Below are 25293 nucleotides of genomic sequence, written 5' to 3'. Positions count from 1 at the left end.
GATTAAACATCATTTCATAAGGGACTATGTTCAGAAGGGTGTTATATCTTTAAACTTTGTGGATACAGACCATCAATGGGCTGATATCTTTACAAAACCCCTTGCTGAAGATAGGTTTAAGTTCATTCTGAAGAATATAGGTATGGATTTATGCCCAGAATGATAAGATGAGAAGATCTTATGTATGAGTATCTTCTGAAATGTGATCAGAATTAGAAGGCGTAAAGCTCTTTCAGAAAAATACAGCTGTCATCTATTTTCGGATGGTGAACGCGTGTCTGTACGGTTAGTAAAAAGCGTGCAGTTGAAAAGACGCCGATCTAGGTAACTGTGTTAAATCATTTCATTTACCGTGTTCTCTCTCCTAATGTCATTTCTCATTAAATGCATAATGATTTCTTTATTTTCAAATCATTTAAATAACCCGCTTCACCTTCATTCCTTCTTTTTCTCTCTCTCTCTCTCTCTCTCTCTCTTTTGTGCATCTTCTCTTCCTCATCTTCTTGTACTTCTGTACTTCTGTCTTCTTGAGCTTCAATGAAAATTATCTTTTTCTTCCATGTGTTTCTTTTTGTTTTTCATCTGAATCTTTTATATTCTTTTTGATGTTATGACAAAAAGGGGGAGAAATATGTGATAAATGATTTGATTTAATCAGTTACTTTACTCTAACAGAACTTGCAAAGTTCTATGCTTTAAGTTGTGTTGTTGCAGGAATTGAAGATCAACATAAGAAGCAACAAGATGAATCAAGTTCTTGGATTCTTGAAGCAAGCTGAGTGCTATGAAGCTTCAGAATCAGAAGCAAGAAGGAAGAATGTTCAGATATTCTAATGATAGAATATGCTCTGAAACATTTTGTCTATTTGTTATGAAACATTCTATATGACTCTGATACATATTATGTGTTCTGAAACATATTCTATGTTCTGACTCATTCATGCTTACTTTTGTCATTTAGTTTTGTTCTGTAACATTTCAGGATGTAGAGATGCTCTGATGATGCTCTGGTACATTCAATAATGTTCTGATACAATCTAGCATGAGATGATGTAAGAAGAAATTCAAGCTCTGAAGCTGTCCCAATGGAAGCAGGAATCAGAAGCTGTGAATGTTTTGAAGATCAAAGAAATTCAAGTTCTGAAGCTGTCCGATGGAAGCAGAAGTCAGAAGCTGTGAATGTTCTGAAGATCAAAGAAATTCAAGTTCTGAAGCTGTCCGATGGAAGCAGGAATCAGAATCTGTGAATGTTCTGAGGATCTAAAGAAATTCAATGTTCTGAAGCTGTCCTATGGAAGCAGAAATTAGAAGTCATGAATGTTCTGAAGATCAAGCATATGTGAACGTCTCTACTTAAATACTCAGGGAAGTCTTTTATTTATAAAATTCTTCTAGTATTAATTTCAGGGGGAGATTGTTAATCTCAGGGGGAGACATATTCACATGCTTATGCTATAGCTGTGTAAATTGTCTTTAGCCGACTGCTCTTTCTGATCGCAAATTCATATCATTTATATATGTTTTTGTCATCATCAAAAAGGGGGAGATTGTTAGAACAAGATTTGTTCTGATCAATATTCTTATTTTTGATGTTAACAAGGATATGAATTTTGTGTAAGATAATGTGGTACTCTAATACATTGCAATTTCCCTTTCAGGAAATATATATAAAGAGTATGCACAAATCAGCGCTCAGAAGCTTTGACTCAGAAGGTTCAGCATGCAACATCAGAACATGGTCTGGCAAGACATCAGAAGATGGTCAAAGCAGAATCAGAACATGGGTCTATGGAAGCATCAGAAGAACTTGAGTTCAGAAGCAGAAGCACTGAAGTTCTCATGGTATCACGCTCAGAAGCACTTCTAGGTCAGAAGACAAGAAGATGCTATGCACCAAGCTGTTTGACTCTGATGATATTCAAACGTTGTATACACAAACATCAGATCAGAAGAAAGTACAGGTGGCAGGCTATGCTGACTGACAAAAGGAATGTTAGAAGCTATTAAAGGCAACGTCAGTAGACACAGCGTGAACAAGGCTCGAGGTAGTTGACAAAAGCGTGAAACATTAAATGCAATGCTGTACGGAATACGCAAAGCATTAAATGCTCCCAACGGTCATCTTCTCAAGTGCCTATAAATATGAAGTTCTGATGAGAAGCAAGGTTACCAATCCTGAACGAACTTATTCTGAAAAACTTGCTGAAACGCTCTTCAACTCAAAGCTCAGAAACTTCATCTTCATCAAAGCTCACTACATTGCTGTTGTAATATATTAGTGAGATTAAGCTTAAACTTTAAGAGAAATATCACTGTTGTGATTATAGCTTGTCAGAAGCATTGTAAAACTCTTATTTGATTACATTAATTTGTAAGTAACTAGAGTGATCAAGTGATGATCAGGATACTCTAGGAAGTCTTAGCTTGTGTCTAAGCAGTTGTAATTAGAGTGATCACGTGGTGGTCAGGATACTCTAAGATAGTCTTAGCTTGTGTCTAAGCATTTGTTCCTAGAGTGATCAGGTTGTGATCAGGATACTCTAGAAGACTTAGTCGTGGACTAAGTGGAAAACCATTGTAATCTGTTGCGATTAGTGGATTAAATCCTCAGGTGAGGTAAATCACTCCGTGGGGGTGGACTGGAGTAGTTTAGTAAACAACGAACCAGGATAAAAATAACTGTGCAAATTGTTTTTATCATTCAAGTTTTTAGACTACACTTATTCAAACCCCCCCTTTCTAAGTGTTTTTCTATCCTTCAAAGGATCATGGTTAATTATTTTACTGAGATCTTTACATCTTCCAATCCCATCAATATTTCTGAGGTGTGTGAGGTGGTCAAGGGTAAGCTCTCGGAGGAACATATCAGCTGGTGTGGAGATTTGTTTACGGCACAGGAGGTAATGGAAGCTCTCCACCAGATGCATCCGCTAAAAGCCCCAGGCCCTGATGGTCTTCCGGCGCTTTTCTTCCAAAAGTTCTGGCATATAGTTGGACAAGATGTTATCTCACAGGTTCTGGAAGTGCTCAACAACAACAAGGATCCATCAAACATAAACAACACTTTTATAGCGTTGATACCGAAATGCAAGAATTCGTCCAGTCCTAAGGATTTCCGGCCAATTAGCCTGTGTAATGTAGTGATGAAGCTAGTGACAAAGGCCATTGCCAATAGAATAAAGCATGTCCTTCCAGATGTTATTGATGTGGAGCAGAGTGCTTTCGTTAGGGATCGCCTCATAACGGATAACGCTTTGATTGCGATGGAATTCTTTCATTGGTTGAAGAAGAAGACGAAAGGGAAGTGTGGAGTAATGGCTCTTAAACTTGATATGTCTAAAGCTTATGACAGGATTGAATGGCCTTTTATGGTGGGAGTCCTCTCATCTATGGGATTTCCTTCTCCACTGATTACCCTTATACACAGGTGCATTTCTACTGTCTCTTATAAGGTGTTGATTAACGGTCAACCAAGCAGCAGCTTCGTGCCTCAAAGGGGTCTCCGGCAGGGGGACCCGCTGTCCCCATATCTCTTCATTTTGTGTGCAGATGTGTTATCAGGGCTTATAAAAAAGGAGGTCAATGATAAGAGGATCCATGGGATTAAAATAGCGATGAATGCTCCGGTGATCTCCCACCTTCTCTTTGCATACGACAGTTTGTTATTTGCAAGAGCAAATTCTGAAGAAGTCGGTGTCATTCTTGAAATGTAAGGCTGGAGATGTCGTTTAGTCGAAATGTGCATGAAGATGGTAGAGATAGGATCCATTCTCGGGTGGGTGTAAAGACTGTGTTAACCCACTCCAAATATCTAGGGCTGCCTGTGGTTTTTGGGAAATCGAAGAAAGAGGTTTTCGGGACTGTTATTAATAGAGTTTGGAAGAAGATTAAAGGATGGAAAGAAAAGTTCTTGTCTCGGGCTGGGAAGGAAGTTCTTATCAAATCTGTGGCACAAGCGATCCCAAGCTACATTATGAGTTGTTATAAGCTTCCAGAGTCGATATGTCAAGAGATTGAGGCTATGGTTGCAAAATTTTGGTGGGGATCGAAAGAGGGTGAGCGAAAGGTTCATTGGCTAAGCTGGAATAAGATGGCAAGAGCAAAGGGGGTTGGAGGGATGGGATTCCAGGGAATTAGTGAGTTCAATACCAGTTTGTTAGGAAAGCAATATTGGCGGATGCTAACAAAGGAGGATTCCTTGCTGGGGCATATTTTCAAAAGCAGATATTATCCTAGAGTTTCAATAGAAGATAGCTCTACTGGATTTAATCTAAGCTATGCTTGGAGGAGTATTCTTAGTGCACGAGATTTAGTTCAAAAGGGCTCTGGTTGGAGGATAAGGACGGGAGAGAAGGTGACAGTGGGGAAGGATAGGTGGATTCCCAATGGTGTAGGCTGTAAGGTTGGGGTTCTGTTGAATGACCAGGGAGTTGGTATGAAGGTTTCTGAGATGATAAATCACGATGGTGGGTGATCAGTGGTTTTTACACATGTTTTTACCATTGTTTTTAGTTGCATTTGAAGTATTTTAATTAGTGTTTTATTTCCTTATTCCGCATTTTACGTTTTAGTTGTGAGTTTAAGTGTTTGCAGACTCAGATGAATGAAGTGGGGAAAATTAGTGCGAAATGTGAAGAAACTGATGAAAAAGCACATGGCCTGGCCAAACGCGTCTCCACACGCGTGTGGAGCCTGTAAAAGTACATCCTGCTGCTCAAACGCGTCCCCAGACGCATGTGGAAGTGATATATGGAGGTCTGCTGCCCAGACGCGTGCACAGATGCGTCCCTGATCACCAAACGCGTGCCCAGACGCGTCCCATAAGTCAGAATTGCAAAGGAAATTGTCCCTTTGCCCAAACGCGTCCCAGGACGCGTGTCGCCAGCATCAAACGCGTCCCCACACGCGTGTGAACGTGATTTTTGGGCCTGTTTTGCTGAAAAGCCCAGAATGACAGTAATAAAAGAAGGAGATTGCGTTTGGACAAGGGTTGGACAGTTTTGGGTGCGAAAATACATTGGAGAAGCTGGAGAATTCATATTCTAAGCAAGGAATGGAGATTTCCATGAGCATTCGCGATTGAAGATCTGATTCCCTTTGTTTATCTGTAATGTCTACAATTCAAACTATGATTTTTATTATTGTTATGAGTAGCTAAACCCCCCATTGCTAGGGGGGTGATCTTGATTCTGAATGTGATAACTTTATTTCTTTGATGCAATAACAATTTGGTTTTCATATAGTTGGTTTGTTTTACATCTGTTCTTTATGCCTTACCCGTCGGACAAACGGATAATGAAATTGTATGAATAAATTCAGCTGGACAGCAATTGTTCATTGACATGAGTAAGAACATAGGATAATAGTTATCACCTATGACTAGGGATATTTTATCTTAACCGGAAATTCTTGGTATTGGAATGCTTGATCATAATTATAATTATCTACGGACATAGTAATTAGGTTGTGACGTCAAAGATCTTTTCACTAAGGCATTAGGATTAGATATTCTCGAGAACCGGTAACCAATTGTGAAACTATGTTATTGTATTGAGAAGGATAGTTGTTACAGGAAGAATCATTCACCGACCCCTAGCAACCTACACATCTCTGTTCATCGTTTTAATATTCTGCTTATTTACATTATTTACAAAACCAACCAAAAACCCTATTACTTTTTGTTTAATTGAAATTTTTGTGAAACTCTGTATCGTCAAGCGGTCCTTGAGATTCGATACTTGGGATTTTCCCATTACTACTACATAGGCAAAATAGTACACTTGCTATTTACCTATCAAGTTTTTTGCGCCGTTGCCGGGGACTGCAAAAGATTATAGAGTTTTATATTTATTTCAATTAGAATTTTGTTGCTCTGCAACTAAAATTTTATTTTCTGCACTATTTATTTTTCCTAATTCTAATATTTGTCTAATCTGTGTATGCGAGGTAAGGCCTCAGCTAAATTTCTTTTTGACGCAGAAATTGAAAGAACTTTGCACGCAGGGCGTAGACAAGCTCGGTTGGCTAATCTGGAATCTGAAGAAGAAATTGTTACAGTTCATTCAGGTTCAGGTTCTGAAAGTGAAGAAGAAGTTATGGGCGAGAATCCACCTCCACCTGAGAGACTTCTTGGAGACTATGGTGCTACGAACACACCGGGTGGTAGACTAACAATTGTCAACCAACCGGTAAATGCTGCCAACTTTCAACTGCACCCAAGCACCATTAATCAGCTTGAAAGGAAACCTTTCACCGGAAAGGTTAACGAAGATGCAAACAAGCACCTACAGAGGTTTTTGACCATGAGTACAACCTTAAAAATTGAAGGTCATACAGAAGAGGCGAAGAAGCTAAGGATGTTTCCATTTACGTTGGCCGAAGAAGCAGAAGAGTGGTTCTATTCTCTTCCAGCGGGCAGCATTACATCATGGGGAGAGATGGAAAAAGCTTTCTTGAATGAGTATTTTCCCGCATCTGTATTCATAAGGAAGAGGTATGACATCTTGAACTTCAAGCAGAAGGAAGGTGAGCCCTTAGGAGATGCCTACAAAAGATTCAAAAGAATTTTAGTAGCATGTCCCACTCATAATATGGACAAGACGGAACAGATGCAAGTATTTGTCAATGGGCTCAGAATGAAAACAAAGCAGTTGATTGATACAGCAGCTGGAGGTTCAACAAATTTCACAACAGCCTCTGGCATCATAAAAATCATTGAAGCAATAGCTGCAAATGAGCATTTGGAGCTGTATGACAGGTGTGCTAGCAAACCAGAAGGAATCATTGATCTTAAGCTCGAAACTTCAAAAATTCGGGTTGAAGATGCAATAGCGGCTGAGGTAGAAAAGAGATTAAAGGCTATGAATATAGGTACTCAACAGGTGGCTCAAGTGCAACAAGCTCAACCTGTAATCTGTGAAATTTGCAATGGTCCTCATCAAACTGTTTGCTGTGTTGCTACTCCCAAGCAAATTGAAGAAATCAAATTTTTGAGGCAAAATAATCTGTATTCTAACACCTATAACCCAGGGTGGAAGAATCATCCCAACTTCGCTTGGAAAGATCAACAACAAAATCCTCAGAAAGCAGAGTGGGAAGTAGCAATTGAGAGATAGGCTGGACAATGCTCTCAGTTTCAAGAAGAGACAAGAAACAACCATAGGAACACCACAGCTTCAATCAAAAATCTAGAAGTTCAGGTGGGTCAAATAGCACAGCACCTCACTCTACAAGCACAAGGTAACTTTCCGAGCGCAACTGTGAAAAATCCGAAAGATCAAGAGAAGATTAATGCTGTTACAACAAGGAGTAAAAAGGTTTTAGAATCGGAAAATGAAAAAGAGGAAATAGACGACCCTATGGTAATAGAGGTGGATTTGGAAATAAGAGAGAATCCGAAAGAGCCAGAAGTTGTGATACAACCGGTTAAACCAGTTGAAGAAAAAATTAAGAAAGATGCTAAACTGGTGATCAAACTACCTTTCCCTTCCAGAGTGACAAAGAAGAATTCAAAAGAGAAAGACTTTAAGAAGTTTACCGCATTGTTCAAAAGGCTAGAGGTGAATTTACCCTTCTTCGAAGCACTTGAGCACATGCCTTTGTATAAGAAATTTCTGAAGGAGGTAATGACAAAGAAGAGATCAGTGGAAGGAGAATCAAAAATTGCAACTGAGAAGTGTGGAATAGTCTCGTCAGCAAGAAAGATCCCAATAAAGAGGAAAGACCCTGGAGCAGTGGTGATACCATGCACTATCAATAATATAACGTTTAAAAAGGTATTCCTCGATTCTGGTTCTAGTGTGAGTTTAATGCCTTTGTCCATTTTCAAAAAGCTTGAATTGGAAAAGATTAGTGAGAGTAAGACACAGTTAAGGTTCGCTGATCACACCATTAAGAAATCTTATGGGGTAGCTGAAGATGTACTAGTGGAAGTTGATAAGTTTGTATTCCCTGTTGACTTCCATATCATGGACATTCTAGAAGACGAAGAAACTCCTATCCTTCTTGGGAGGCCATTTTTGTCGACAGGCCGCTGCAACCTCGACATTGAAAAAGGGACACTAACGCTGAGATCTTTTGATGAAGAAGTAACCTTGAAGATGTTAGGAGTTAAGAAACATCGGGCGGTTGTAAATGATCAAACTTCTGGTGGTATGATAGAAAGTGAGAAAAAAGACAAAAGGCCTGAGCAGCTCCAAGAAAAAGTTTCAAGCATAGCTTCTCGGGTGGAAACAACTCAAGGAGCTATCAAAAGTCCTAAAAAGAAAAAAAAAGTCGAGAAGAATGTGGAAAGTGAATTGAAGAGAAAAGTTGTCCATGCCTTTCATCTTCATGAGTTTTTGGTTGCGGAGGTGAAAAGCAACCAGGTGTGGAATAGAAAATACCCTCCATAATAAAGGGTAATGGACCGTCGAGCCATGCGACGTTAAATGAAGCGCTTCGTGGGAGGCAACCCACGGTTTTAATAATTACTTTGTCTTCGTGTTTATTTTATTTCAGGAAATAAAAGGGGCATTTCAAGTGGAAACTATGGAGTGCATGACCCTCTGTGAGTCACCTCTCTCGGGCTTGTTCTAAAACATTGAGGTCAATGTTTCGTTCAAGTTTGGGGGAGGTTTTACTCTTTGCATTTTAATTTATATTGCTGCTATAATATGTGTAAGACCTACATAATCATATTTGTCCCGAATTTTGACCGAAATTTTTATTTTTGAAGTGCTTTTGATCTTAAAGAGCGATCGGGAATATTATATAGAGATGAAGGGAGGATTGTTTGAGGACAGGAAGTTCGGAATAATGTGACAAGAAGAGGTTTGTTTAAACACCCTTGGTTCCCTAAATGAAATACGAGTCCAACGTGTAGATTTGCACCATAGTACTTGTATCCTGAGAAGTACTCCTCGAGTAGTTTATTGATACAGTCTGGCATAACTCAGATTCACATGCATGATGATGGGTTGAGAAAAAAATAAAGGATATAAAGTTGGCACCAAATGATGAAAAGGCGGTAAAAGGCAACCGGCTCGCTAAGTTGGGTAACCCTCACCCGGTTATTCAGCCCAAAGGAGGTTGATCCCCAAACGCCGTCCAAAAGGACAATATATAACTGCAAAGTTTGAAAATTTCATCGGTAATAAGAAGGTAGCAATTGCTGCTCGTTTGGTGTCAGGAAAAAAATAAAAAACCTTGATTTGTTTCATGCATGTGATGATTATTATAAGAAATACAGTGCCTTAATGTGATTGTCCGAATGAAAGAGGAGAAAAATCGGAAAGAGACTTAAGTGCAAAGCATAGTTGGAGAGGTATCCAAAAGGGGAGCTTAAGGTTTAAAGTGGTAGCAAAAACTCGTCGCATCATGTGAATGTCGGACCAACTGTTTCTTGATCAATACAAACGGATATCTCACGTATGAACACCGGTGTACCCTGAAGGTCATTGACTCTTATAATTGTCGCTTGAGGTCAAGCAACGGTTTAAGTTTGGGGGAGTTTGATCAGTGGTTTTTACACATGTTTTTACCATTGTTTTTAGTTGCATTTGAAGTATTTTAATTAGTGTTTTATTTCTGTATTCCGCATTTTACGTTTTAGTTGTGTGTTTAAGTGTTTGCAGACTCAGATGAATTAAGTGGGGAAAATCAGTGCAAAACGTGAAGAAACTGATGAAAAAGCACATGGCCTGGCCAAACGCGTCTCCACACGCGTGTGGAGCCTGTAAAAGTACATCCTGCTGCTCAAACGCGTCCCCAGACGCGTGTGGAAGTGATATATGGAGGTCTGCTGCCCAGACGCGTGCCCAGACGCGTCCTTGATAACCAAACGCGTGCCCAGACGCGTCCCATAAGTTAGAATTGCAAAGGAAATTGTCCCTCTGCCCAAACGCGTCCCAGGACGCGTGTCGCCAGCATCAAACGCGTCCCCACGCGCGTGTGAACGTGATTTTTGGGCCTGTTTTGCTGAAAAGCCCAGAATGACAGTAATAAAAGAAGGAGATTGCGTTTGGACAAGGGTTGGACAGTTTTGGGTGCGAAAATACATTGGAGAAGCTGGAGAATTCAGATTCTAAGCAAGGAATGGAGATTTCCATGAGCATTCGCGATTGAAGATCTAATTCCCTTTGTTTATCTGTAATGTCTACAATTCAAACTATGATTTTTATTATTGTTATGAGTAGCTAAACCCCCCATTGCTAGAGGGGTGATCTTGATTCTGAATGTGATAACTTTATTTCTTTGATGCAATAACAATTTGGTTTTCATATAATTGGTTTGTTTTACATCTGTTCTTTATGCCTTACCCGTCGGACAAACGGATAATGAAATTGTATGAATAAATTCAGCTGGACAGCAATTGTTCATTGACATGAGTAAGAACATAGGATAATAGTTATCACCTATGACTAGGGATATTTTATCTTAACCGGAAATTCTTGGTATTGGAATGCTTGATCATAATTATAATTATCTATGGACATAGTAATTAGGTTGTGACGTCAAAGATCTTTTCACTAAGGCATTAGGATTAGATATTCTTGAGAACCGGTAACCAATTGTGAAACTATGTTATTGTATTGAGAAGGATAGTTGTTACAGGAAGAATCATTCACCGACCCCTAGCAACCTACTGATCTCTGTTCATCGCTTTAATATTCTGCTTATTTACATTATTTGCAAAACCAACCAAAAACCCTATTACTTTTTGTTTAATTGAAATTGTTGTGAAACTCTGTATCGTCAAGCGGTCCTTGAGATTCGATACTTGGGATTTTCCCATTACTACTACATAGGCAAAATAGTACACTTTCTATTTACCTATCAGTGGGCATTGGAAGCAGGACTTAATTTTTTTGCTGTTCGTGGAAGAGGATGCGAGGAAAATCGTTAACCTCCCTCTTTCTACAAGCAGAAGAGAAGACGATCTGTGCTGGTGGCCCGAGAAATCCGGAGAGTTCTCAGTAAAGTCTGCATATCACTTGTGCCTGCAAGGTAAATTTGACAAACTACCGGGTCCGTCGAGATGCCCGGATCAGAAGATTTGGAAGCTGCTGTGGAATGCGCCAGTGCAGCCTAGAATTCGTAATTTTCTTTGGAGGGCGGTCAAGAATATCCTCCCAACAAGGGATAATCTCAGAAAAAAGGAATTCAGCTTGAAGATCTCTGTCCCTTCTGCCATAATAAGCAAGAATCTGTCCAGTAAGGCCTTCTTTATCCGAATTAAGAAAAATTGAGTGAGGGTACTTAGGTTTTTTAGTTATCCAATTGCTCCTCCTCACAACTTAATCCTTTTTTATGACTTAGATGTATATCTCACTTAGGAAAAGCTACGTATTATAGTGAGAATAAGATCGTTCTTTTATAGTTTCCACGTTTTTGGACTTGTTGTATTTCATTTGCCTTCAATTAATTGTTGGTTTGGATTATATTTTAGCAAATAATTAAAATTTACATTTTGTTCCAATTCCATCATCTTATGACTTAATCATCCTTGTCTCTTTATCCCTCATAGTGTTGTTTTTGAGATTACCTTGCACATGCCTTAAGGATATATTAGGTGAGATAATGTCTGTAATGCATATATCTCAATATATTTTAGGATTATTATCATCTTTACCCCTATCATATAAACATTTTTTGGTTTATTCTCTGTAAAATTTTAATAGTAAAACTAACTTTGTCAAATGAAAATTCTGTCGTTTTAATTTTATAAAATTCAAATATGCTGACGTGGAATTATATACGTAATATTTATTTTCTTTTATATTTTCTTTATTATTATTAAAATTCAAAATTTTTAAAATTCCTAAAAAGTACTATGTAAAGTAGGACTTGAACTCATGACCACAAAGTTCCTTACCACTAGGCTATAAGAGTTTAATTGCCAAATTTCCACACGATGTATATATTATTATTACTTAGTTATTAATAGATTATTTTATCAAATATCTCTTCTTTAAAATTGTGAATAATTTAAATATACTTGTAATTTTAATAATATATATAATAAATTGACAATATTATATATATATATATATATATATATATATATATATATATATATAATAAATTGAAGATATATTATATATATAAGTGAAATGAAAATAAAATAAATAATTAAGTATATAAATTAAAATACTTAAAGCATAAATAAATTTAAGATATTATTGAATAATATATTTAATAATATTTAAATATTTAATAATGTATTCAATAATATATTTCTATTCAATAATATTCGTATTCAATAATATTTGTATGTAATGTAATAAATAATGTATTCAATAATGTATTTAATAATATTTTATCCTATATTATTGAATAATATATTCAATAATATTTAAATATTATTAAATAATGTATTTAATAATATATAATATATTATTGAATAATGTGTTTAATAATATTTAAATTTCGTTTTAGTTTATTTGTGAGAATAAAATTTTATATTTATGAGAATAAATTATAATTTATATTTATATTAGTTCCGATTTAATTTATATATATATTATTTATTATTTAATTATTTCAGTTAATATATTTAAATTATTTTAATTATTTTGGATTTATTTTATATATATTATTTTAGTTTAATTAGTTTCGGTTTAAATTGATATTAGTTTTGGTTTATTTTATATATATTATTTCTGTTTAATTATTTATTCTTTAATTATTTCAATAAATATATTTAAAGGTTATTACCATTTTCACTTTCATTTCACTTTTATATATATATATATATATATATATATATATATATATATATATATATATATATATATATATATATATATATATATATATATATATATATATATATATATATATATATATATATATACTAAAAGTATAAATATATTTATACAATTCACAATTTTAAAGAAGAGATATTTCAATAAAATAACTCATTAATAACTAAGTAATAGTAATATGTATATTGTATAGAAACTTAACAAGTAAACTCTCATAGCCTAATGGTAAGGATCTTGGGCCAAAATTTTTATATTCTCCTATGTAGGTGTAACATATTATGAATGATATGGTCGGTCCTCTAAACGACGACCTAATTTGTCCATAAAATTATCAATTTGGTAGTTCAACAATTGTTGGCATGGATGCAATATATGCAAATCCTTATTCCATAAGTGACCATACAGATAAGTATTAATGTAGTACTTTGGTGCAGTGGAGCTTAATATCTTTGAATTGTTTTGTATTTTTTAACTACAACACTTTGCGGTCTATGGTTTCTTCCATGTAATCTTAGTTCTGATAAAATTTCAACTTCATTGTTGGAATTACCAGGAGTATATGTTAGGTTCATCATCACGTGCAATGTTCCTGTTGTTTATGAATATTTCATTGCAACGCTTGAAATGACCAGCTCTAATGGGCTCATGAATTCTCAATCCAGCTTCAAGAAAAAGGTGAAACTCTACTAGTTTTTATACTTCTAACAAGTTTAATATATTCTAAAAATGTGTTAAGGAGGATGGATATTTAGGAATGAACATGGGGTTTTAAGCGCCATTAATGAGATTTTTCTTGCACTTTTAAATTAGTGTTGGAATCTCTATATTTTTTTCTTTGGCTTGTTAGAATAAAATTGATTTGTACCACCGTATCTCTAAAGTTTTGATGATAACAAAATATTTAAAGAATAATTAGATATTTTAATATTTGTTCAAGTGTGCAGGATCATAGACTAAAATTTGTGATGAAAACTAAGTTTTGGCATTAAAATTCAATATTAAAGAGAAGTTTGAAGATTTGAATATGAAGAATCATAACTTGAACATCAGACTCTAAAGACTTAGACTCTGAAGGAGGTGAACTTCTGAATACTCAGACTCTAGAGGGGGTCAACTTCTTAAGACTCGGATTCTAAAGAAGGTCAATCTCTGAAGGTACAGACTCTGAAGACTCGGACACTGAAGTTGGTCAACGCTATGATCAGGAAGACTCTGTAAGATCGCTATCAGACTCATAGGTCATTTTGTCTTTTTTTGATCACGTGCAAAACCAAACAAAATTCTTTACAGACAGCGGAGATGGATGGATAATTCCTTTTGAAGTAGAGAAAATTTCAGATGTCTTTTGTCAGGCATTAACCATTTGAAGCACAGCTACAAAAAGCGCTTCTAACATCAAACGCAAAATGCATTTTACCTCGGCAAAATAATAGAGGTAACGAAGGGCGTCATGAAAAGTAATGACTTAACACCTTGGTTTTTAAAACACCGAGGTAAATGTTTATTATGGCATGAGTTTGAACCCCAGTTTCTGCACTTTTATTATTGACAAAAACTAGCGCCTTTTCATCTCGTTTATCATAAAACTGAGGGGTCATTAGTTTTTTTAATAAAACCCGTTACAGTGTTTACAAAGAATATTACATTAATTGTCTGTAAAGAATAAAGATCATATGTTGGATCTTCAATTCCTTGATATTCTTGGCAAGATCAAATACTGGGATCCTCTTTTCTCAAAACAAAACAAAACAAAGGGGTTTGTTAAAAGATATTCTCTTCGGATCTTGCATGAATTTGTTTTTGGTGAAAAAAATGGGTAAGATAATTAATATCAATAATCAAAAATATTTTCGGTATAAATAAAATTTTAATAGAACAAACCTTGAACTCTGTTGATTTTCTGCTCTTACAATCCATCGAGGAGAACTTTTCCGGGTTTCCTTATGTTTCAAGCGCTTCATATTTTTTATTTAGATTTCTAATATCGTAAAAGAACTTATATAATAGACGTCCCTTAGGTTTCACGCGGATCACTAATGGTGGATTCTTGAGCGTTGATAACCTTTATATGGACGACAAAGATTTGTTTAAGGCTGTTAAATGAAAATAGTGAAAGAAACACTTAACTGATGGGTTAGAGTAAAATATAATTTTTTTCCAAAAATGGTTATTATTTACCCAAAATATTAAAAATACATTGAATGAAACAAATCTTCGCATAATATCAGATTGTTTATCCAGAATATTAAAATTACAGCATGAGCAGGTCGCATATAATATTTGTTGCATACAATGTATTTTTAATATTTTGGGTAAACAATGTAACCATTTTTGGAAAAAAATTATTTTACTCTAATCCATCGGTTTTAAAACAAAATCGAGGGGTTAGAGTAATTTTTTTAAATGGTTACATTATTTACCAAGAATATCAAAAATACATTGTATGCAACAAATCTTCGCAGAGAATAAAAAATGCAGCATGTCAAGGTTCCATACAAGGTGGTAGAGATCTATCTTGAATATCAGACATGTCTTCACCAAGATTGATTATTGATGCTATGATTATCAATGCTTTCGCTAGCGTATACAATTTGTATGCTTGGAATGCATCCAACTTCTAATCAAGTGTGTGCATCATAAAAAGGAAAATATGTTTTCAGCACTTGTAATCCATCAGTAAAGACTTTTAAGAATAAATCATAGTTGCTCAAAACCTTAAACAATAACAACAACACTATTGTTTGAGATGGATTGCAAAAGCTGAAGAAAAAAAATGTTCAAGGTAGAAGAACATTTTTTTTCAGTTTTACAATTAATCCTAAAAAAATGATGCATACGACGGTGGGATGGCTACAAATAAGATAGTATTAGGGTAAAATCTATTCAACGAGTGTTTTATAGTAAAATCTAACTAGTCAAAGACCCGTGCTGTCGCCCGGGTGCATTATTAGTATAAAAATTAGAATCTAAGTTAAAATAATATTAAATTAAATAATTGACGGTCCAAGAACAATTAAAAGAAAGGGACATGGGTCACTATAAGTTAAAGAGTAAATAAAATTGAAACAATCATTAAAGGTATAGTAAACAACAATTAATTGTATATATAAAATGGAAATTAACCATTTAAAAAAAGTTTTACTAATAAAATATTAGTATAAAAATTAGAATCTAAGTTAATATAATATTGAATTAAATAATTGACAGTCCAACAACAATTAAAAGAAAGGGATATGGGTCACTATAAGTTAAAGAGTAAATAAAATTGAAAAATATCATTAAAGGTATAGTCAACAACAATTAAAAGAAAGGGATATGGGGGTCACTATAAGTTAAAGAGTAAATAAAATTGAAAAAAGTCATTAAAGATATAGTCACATATGAACATTGAAAGACATGAGATAATGATTAATTAAAATAATATTTAAAAATAAAAATTTTGTCTCTTAAATTAAGATAATAATTAATTAAACTAAAATAAATATTTCATTGATAGTGACCCGTGAGATAAATATATTAATAATTTTATTAAAATTTATTTTGATAAACATTTAAAAAACGTATGTATAGTATGTCGGAGTTAGAATAAAAAAGAGAGATAATTCTCCAATAAAATGTTATTTGGTTTTTCTTTCTAAGTCTTGCGTTGTTTAGTCATTCTACAATATCATACATGCTAGATAATTCTCTAAGGAAATGTAATTTGTTTTTTCTTTATAAGTTTTATATTCTAAAATAGATTCTTTGTTTAGATTCTACAACATCATATATAAGTATTTATCACATAAAATTCATAAGTCTATCATACACAATGAAATTTGTTTACCTAAACAATATAGATAAAACAGACTTCAAAAATATGTCATAGCTTCAAAAGAAAGAAAAAATATAAAAAAGTTCTCGCTGACAGTCATATATACAATATCACAACAAATATTTATTTTTCCTATTTCTGTAATCAAAATGACATGCCTGTTAATTTTCTTTACATAATATCACATAATGATATTTCAAGACATTGATGAAAAACTCTAAATAAACTTTCACAATTTGAAATCTATTATTTCACTTCTAATTTCTTGTTTATAATTTTCCATTTAACTGTGCTTTCTTCATGCTCCAAGAACTCAAACCTGTCATCTTTGATATCAGTAATTTCAATATTGAAAGCATAAATTATCGCCTTATAATTGATAACTGATATGGGATAAATTCTAGGTGTAATGTATGCATTTATTTCTCCACCAAAACTCTATGCCACGGAATGATAAATATGTAAAAAAAAAGAGTAGAAACTTACTTATTAGACAAAGTTTCAAATCTCAAAGGTTCCAAAAGTTATATACTAAGGACAAAGTTTCAAACCTATAAAGGTTCTAGAAGGAGCTAACTGGCCTCAACCAAAAACATCACCAGATGCTAAGTTCAACTTCATGATGAAACTTCTCGACAAATAAATAGTTTCTTAAATTAATTAGGTACTTCTTAGATAGGATTTTTTTTTGTTGTACAACGTAATGTAAATGAAGACATACATAAGTAAATGATGAATTTAAGTTAGAAATTGCAGAGCTATTCTAATTTGCAAAGTACTTTATTTCTACTTGTGAAGTTTTATAAAGTAGACACACTACTCTACCAAGATCATGAGTTATGCTGATTTTGTATTGAACTCCCTTACATAATATGGGTTGATCAAAGTTTTCTTTTCTGTTTTGTGAGAAGTTGAAATCAATACATACTCTTTCCACAATTAGAAAGCTACATCTTGTCAGTTGAAATTGAGTCCACAACAAAACTACAGGAGATATTGATAACACTACTCTCAGAAACAGAATGGTACCATGACTGAACAATTCAATAACAAATATCAATTAGTATAAGAAACATTCAAAAACTATCATCATACATCACATACTCCCTTAAAAGATAGAAAGAAATATCATGTTACCTTTGTTTAATTCATGGACCAAATCTTCAATACCGTCAAGGGAAGGTTCACTATGTACATGATCATCTAATGGCACCGCTACAGGATTCGAATCATATAATTCTTGACATGGCTAGAAATCTGAAGGCAAAATAATATGAGCATAAGCATTTAGTTAAAACAGTTCACATCAACATATATAAAATTATGGATTAGAAAATAAAGATGTGGCTCTACAACATTCTTAAAAGTGTCAGCAAGAGCCTTGTTAGATCCTGCAGAAGCAAGAGTTCTCTTAGAGCATCATCAAGAAAAAAATCAGCAGAAGCTCTATAAGGAAAACAAAGTTTCGCTTGCATATGTAGAGTGCATTTGTTTAATCTGTACATCATATTGGGGTAACTAGCTTGATTCAGCATTGGCGGCATTAACAAATCAAATCAAGTATTTCCCGTATATTTAATATCTTCATGAATCACGAATCACAGTCAAAAACTCGGATACCATAATCGTCATGGAAAAAGGTAGAATTGTAGAGACGGACTCACACTGAACTCTAATAGCAGTGGATGCGGACTTTATTCAAGATTATTCAGACTACAAAGCTTCGACGAAACCTCATAGGTTTATGATTCTAAAAGAATTGGTATCTGAAACAATGAAGATGACTTGTATGATTTTACAAAACTAAGTCTTTTTCTTAAATTTCTTCTCTGATGTAATTAAATTATAGTCAGAGTGTACCTTGATGTAACAAAGTGCTCAACATGTTTGCCTATAATTCAAAGAAGACACTATCAATTGTCTTAAGCTTTTCCATCTCCTCCTCTCTAGCAATTACAGGATCAGCGTAACACAACTGAAATAGAAACACGACCATCAGGCTTACTCATTTGTGGATCCAATGCAACTGTAAGTTTTTGTTAAGAGAGGCAAGTGAGGTGAGACATAGAATAAAGTTAGTCAAAATTACAAAGAAATGTCAATATATACTTTATAACACCACTAAAGTTCAATAACCATTTAGAAGAAGGATATTGTCCTCTAATAACTTTGCAATAGCAACAGGTCTCCTTGGAAAAACAAAAATTCCATTTCCAAACCTGTAGTTTGTAACAAAGAAAAAAACACTTGAAAACCATGGAGTATAGAAGATCATTCAAGTTAGTGTATTAACTGTTTCTCCAATGTCAATAGTAGATCTTTCAAGTTTTCCAGACACTTTTCCAATCAGATTTGCAAAGAAAAAAATTAAAATCATAAATAAAAAGAAACAAACACTCACCATGGATAATGAAACCCTAACCATCAGATCTGTGCACTCTGGTATAAAAACGTGAACCTGGGAAGATGAACGGTGAACTGGATGTACATAGTGGTGGAGATATGACGATAGCGGCAACGGCAATTTAGGGTTTTGAAAGAAAGAGAGAACATAGAGGGGGAAAGGGTTAGACAATAAAGAGGGAGAAAGAGAGATTGAATCAGAAATGTTTTGAGTAACAGATCCTGGAAACCGGTTAATAGCCTGCAAGAGGAACAAAGATACAAAGATACCGGTTAAAAAACGAAGCAAGAAACACGGTGAAACGCATGCAACATAAGGAACCGAAGAATAGCAAGGTGGAAGTTTCAAACCTGAGCTTGCGTTCACGAAATATAGAAGGAACAGGCGTGTGGGTTGTGATAGATAGAGAAGACAACAAAAGGTAATGTTTTGAATTGCAGGGAACCATTGCCCTTGTAAAAGAAAAGTAGAAAGTACAAAAGTTAAACGAAGAACCAATGAGAAGAGAACAAATGGCATGAATTGTTTTTTATTTTGTTGATTACCAGAATAACCTTTTGCCTTTGGAAGAGTTGATTAGTAGAAGGGCATTATCGTCAGTTTGGGCAACTCTTTAGTAATGGGTAGATAGTTGATTATTTTATCCCTTGGTTTATCAAAGAAACTGGATGGTTAATTCATTTACTTTATAGTTGTTAACAAATAAAAACATCAAGTGCATTAGCTGGGATTCGAAGTATGTGATGAATGGTATATCACCTATGTGTTTATAAAAACCGACGTAACAAATTATTTATATATATATATATATATATATATATGGCACGCCTTAGAATAAAACCTCGTTTTTTTTCTAGATGACGTGAAAGTTTCGTCTTGAAAGGTGTTATTTGTTGTGGTGAAGCAACATTCCAACGTCTCTGATCAAAGCTTCTCCAAGACTCAGTTGTGCAAGAAGTCTTCTTCAACGACTCTTTTCTATCTCTCTTTATAAGGAGATGGAGACTTGAAGAAACAAATAATAAATTATTGACAAACAAAGAGTTGTTACTTTCAAAAGCACAAATTTAACTTAGGATATCTTATAATTTGTATATCTTAGAAATTCTTAAGTCTTAAGAGTCTTTATGTGTTGTAATTTGTTTACACCTCTGAGTGTATATCAAGTGTAATACTTAAACAATCTCTAATATTTAGGTTAGATTGTTAGAAGTCTCTTGCTTGTGTTCTTGAGCATATGAAGTATTTTGCTTGTGTGCTTGAGCATTAGAAGTCTCTTACTTGTGTGTTTGAGCATTGAAAGTCATTTCTTGTCTGCATGAGCATTTGTAATCAATTGCGATTATAGTGAAATCCATTAGAAGTGTAAGGAGACTGGACTACTCTTGATTTGTGGGAGGAACTATGATGTATCACTTATGTCTCTCTTTCCTTGACTCTCTAACTCTGAACTTATTTTATCTGCTGAAAACTATCATATTTGTATCAGATTCTAGACTTTGTGTTTAGCATCTGATAAGAGAGTCTCATAAGTGAAAGAAAAAGCTAACACAATTCAACCTCCTTCTTATGTTTTTCTCACCTTCCTTAATCGCCACCATTATCTTTTATTCTTATACTAGTGACTCTATGTATGTTACACAAATATGATTATAATAATATAGTATGTTGAAGATATTCGGTGATGTTGTTTAGTAGAATCTTTGTTGTTGACCCCGAGGAAAAAGGCCTATAAAGTACTCGTAAGTGTGAGGTTTTTAGGTTAGGATAATGTGTACCTGAAAATAAAGTCTTCATAAGACTTTTATAGTAAGATCCTAAGATTTTCAAAGACCTAAAACATTTTGTCTAATATAATTGTCTTGTGGAAAAATGTCAATAGATACTGCAAGTCCTTATTGCTTAAAGCTATATAGGGGACTTGGCCAGTCCTGATCAGGTACATCTATATGGCGTCTCCATTTCTTAGGTGACTCGATTCTCTTTAGATTGAGTTGTACTAGACTTGTCTATTTCTTGGACTGTCCATCATACTAGGACCTAGGTGACCTGGTTCTCTTGTGGTTGAACCTTGGCCCATACTGGAACAATTATCCTATTTTCCTCTAATGATTGATTAAGGCATCATGCTAATCAACTAGACCACTATCCAATTGATAAAGAGTTTTTTTCTTCTTTTTTGATTTGGATTTGAGTTTAATCTCTATATTACTATAAGTAAGCAAACTCTAGACCATTATAAGCATAATCTCTCATTAGAAACAACATATTAATCCTTGACATTAATTTATGCTTATTAACTTAATAATACATTTGTCACTCAATACATGATGTCTTGAATTTTAATTTTAATATATCTTACTTGAATATCAAGATTTGAAATATGAGTTGTCAAATTTTCTGCTTTTACTTACACTTATCTTCTATTTGGTGATGTCATAACATTAGTATATGTTTGTGCATCTAACCAAAGTAGAATACACGATCTCTTGATATCTAACAACGGCTACTTCATTTGCATTTATTATAGACACTCAACATAAGTCTCTTTTTTTTTTTCCTTTGTTCTCGCGCAAATTCTACATCTTTCTCACGCAAATGTAATTATAAATAATAAATAAATATAATATAGTAATGATTAATAAGAGTATATAAAAGATATATAAATTAAGTAGTCTCGTTCAGTCAAAAAAAATATTTTACTAAAAAAAATAGATGACTAAATAAATTTTGATTTTTAATTATAAACAAATTGAGATAAAAGTTTGAAAATTTTTTAAAAATTTAATATGTGGATTAAAAACCTATATTCTGTCGCCCCGTTAGAACATATGATCTATAATATCTGTTCAATTTAAGTAAATATTTTGTCGGCCCGTTAGAATTTAAGTAAATATTTTGTCGGCCCGTTAGAAAAAAAAGTTCGGCCCTTCAGACATCCCTATAATTTTAAAATTTTCATGTATTGTAATTTTATGTGATTCTATTCATATATTAAATAATAATGATTCTATTCATATAAAAAATAGAAAATCATAATAATGATTACATTTAACTATAAACATTAAGGCATTATATTTTAAATTTAAAAAGTTAGTCACAACATCATTAATCAAGTTGGGAATTGAAAAGGTTTATAAAGTGAAAAATAATTTGGTCAATTTTTGCATTAATATCCCGAGCAAATATTACATTAAAATTTAACTTTTAATTATATCAATATTAATCAGGGTTATATTTGTGAATTGATAGCTAATTAATTAATTAATTATTTAAGTAATTTTTAAGTATTTAAATTAATCTTATCTCAATTATTTGAAAATAAAATTTAATTTAATGAATTAATTAAATCATGGTAAAGATCATCAGAAAAATTCAAAAGAGGCAAAAAAAACTTTAATAAAAATTACTTCTTAATAACACATATTAATCACACGTAAATAAAATTAATTGTTAATAACACGTAGAAATCTAAAATAGCCTTCAAACTTGCAAAAAGATTTAAAAAGCCGTCTGCATTAATTTGTATAGGTTGCACCACTATTAACAGGTCATTGAAATACAAAGATTCTGTTTTTGGAAACGTAGGATAGTTGGTAAAGAAATAAATAAAAGATAGTGTAATGATTATAAAATTTCTTAATGACATAAATAAAAAGGTAGTGCATTTTTTTGCCTTATAAAAATAATGCATTTTAGGACCATTGGTATTGATAGAAAAATATAATAACCTCATATCAATAACTTGTAGAATGCAAAAAAAAAAAATCTTTTGGATAATAATTAGGATTGAAAAACCAAAAAAACTAACCGGCTAAAGTAAAAAAATTCATTGGTGTAAAATGCAAAGATTTTGTTTTTGGAAATGTAAAATAGTTGGTAAAGAAATAAATAAAAGATAGTGTAATGATTATAAGATTTCATAGGTTTTAATGACATAAATAAAAAGGTAGCGCATTTATTACACATTTATAATTTAGAAAATTAAATGTAATTAATTTAAAAATACAATAAAAAAATTACATTGCAGTGCATTTTATTAAAGAAATTTTTAATCATTTTTAATACAAAACAAAACATCACTGTTGTGTATTTTCAAAATTGTTAATCATTTTTAATATAAATCATCACTGTTGTGTATATTCTGGTTTCTTGCCTCTGACAACATCACTATTGTGATTACATAATAACTTTGTAATATAATTTGTAAAACTTAAGATAATTATAAAATACCAAGAAAAAATATGAGTGTGACATATCACCCGTAATAAATGTTAAACCAATGATATTAATTTATTTTGTCAAAAGTCTTTTTTACCCCTAGAATAAGAAAAGTTTTAGTTGTTTAATAAGAAGGTTTATCATGTAAATTAAAGGTGAGTTACCTTTAATATATTATAATAGATAGATATAATAATAGATATGCTATAGTAATTCAGAAGTGATTAAACATGTGATCTCTAATATTGTTCTATTTAAGTAAATATTTTGTCGGCCCGTCAGAAAAATTAATTTAATTTACCCGTACGTTACAATCACGCATTGATAGATACAATTATTAACCGTTTATAAAAATAATTGTATAACAATTGAATTTTTTCCGTCCATAAAAATATTTATAAACTATTCTCGTTCATAATTGTAACATATTCCCGTTTATAAAAATATTTGTTTTAATAATATAATATCTGAATATTTCAAATATGTATTTTTAGTTTATTATAAAATGATTTTTTAAGGCTAAATTATCAAATCAAAATAATATTATTTAATATTTAATATAATTTAAATTTATTATTAAAAATGATACAAAATTATTACAATTTATCACAAATCTAAAATTACAGAAAATAAAATGCATTAATAGTACCTTTATTAAAACGAATTAAATATAACGATTAAAATAGAAATCGAATAAGAAGAAGAAAATTATTTATTGTTGCTATTTTTTATCTTTTTTTATTTATCACATTATTAAATGAAAATATTGTAGCAAACACTTTTCCGTTTATAAAAATAAAACAATTGTTCTCTTCTATAAAAATTGTTAATCAACAATAAACTCTATTTAAAAAAAAATTGACATTGATAATTATTGTCTATTTAATTGTATAACTTAAAGTTGATTTCAAATTATTTTCTCATAATAATGTTAATGTCACAGTTTTCAAATTGTTGTGTATTTATTGAATAGTTATTATTGGTAAAATTTAACTTGAAATTTATTTCCTGTTAACGTTTATTATAACTTTTAAAATAGGATAAGCTGCTACCGAAAATAAAATATACAGAAGATGAAAAAGAAACCCATAATATCACAAAGAACCATAAAATAAAGATTCAACCTTTGAATCAATCAACACCATCTCAAGATGCTCGACACCTTTACTATTTACGACAGTCCAGAGATCGTTGATACGAACAGTAAGTATAGTGACATAATTAATTAGTCATCTACCCGTGCATTTATACGGATCGCACAATATCTTTATAAATAATAAATAAATATAGTATAGTGATGGTTAAGAAAGTATATAAAAGATATATAAATTAAGTAATCTCGACCCGTAAAAAATGTATAGTTTAGTTCAAAAATAAATAAAATAATTAAATAGTCATCTACCCGTGTGTTCGTACGGGTCGCACAAACTAAAATATTTTGTCGCCTCGTTAGAAAATATGATCTATAATATCTGTTCAATTTAAGTAAATATTTTGTCGGCCCGTTAGAAAAAAGGTTCGGCCCTTCGGGCATGCCTTAAATTTTAAAATTTTTCTGAAATAATATTAATAATAGTAATAAAAAATAGATATTAACCTTGGGGCTTGTGATTTAATATTTTTTTAATAGTAATTTATTGGATAATTATTGTCTATTTAAATTTAAAACTTAAAACAATCGTGAAAATAATGAAGATCTTTTATAAAATGATTAGAAAATAAAACATATTATAATTTATAATAACGAATTAGATTTAAAAAAAGAAGAAGACAATTATTCAAACTAAAATTAAATTTTGAGATATTTAAGAATATTAAAATTCATATTTAACTATATTAATTAATAATTAATTAGAATAAAATAGTTGTCCTGTCATTTTATTTATGGAGTAGATTCTTCCACCTCCATAATTCCAAAGGTGTGACTATTAGGAATAAACAAAGTGACTTTTACAAACTCAATTACCAAAATTCTTCAAAAGGATTATGAATTAGAGTTTGAAGGCAACAAACAACCATGACTGAACAAACAAAGATCTGTGTCATAATTGTCTCATGTTAAATATAATTTTATAAGTATTTTCGTCCCGTCGAAAAATATATTTAAC

At 32.5% G+C, this 25293-nt stretch overlaps 1 protein-coding gene across 1 annotated transcript; it reads left to right on the top strand.

Annotated features, from left to right (window-relative positions):
* Window positions 1-3721: 3721 nt before the first annotated feature.
* On the top strand, window positions 3722-4474 carry LOC131641291 (uncharacterized mitochondrial protein AtMg00310-like). The gene has a single exon (XM_058911596.1). The coding sequence runs from the start codon at window positions 3722-3724 to the stop codon at window positions 4472-4474; it is 753 nt and encodes a 250-aa protein (XP_058767579.1).
* Window positions 4475-25293: the final 20819 nt, after the last annotated feature.

The sequence above is a fragment of the Vicia villosa genome, unplaced genomic scaffold (assembly GCF_029867415.1).
Source record: "Vicia villosa cultivar HV-30 ecotype Madison, WI unplaced genomic scaffold, Vvil1.0 ctg.003619F_1_1, whole genome shotgun sequence".
Lineage (NCBI taxonomy): Eukaryota > Viridiplantae > Streptophyta > Magnoliopsida > Fabales > Fabaceae > Vicia > Vicia villosa.
The sequence above is the reverse complement of the archived record's forward strand: the minus strand, read 5'-3'. Positions and strand labels throughout refer to the sequence as shown.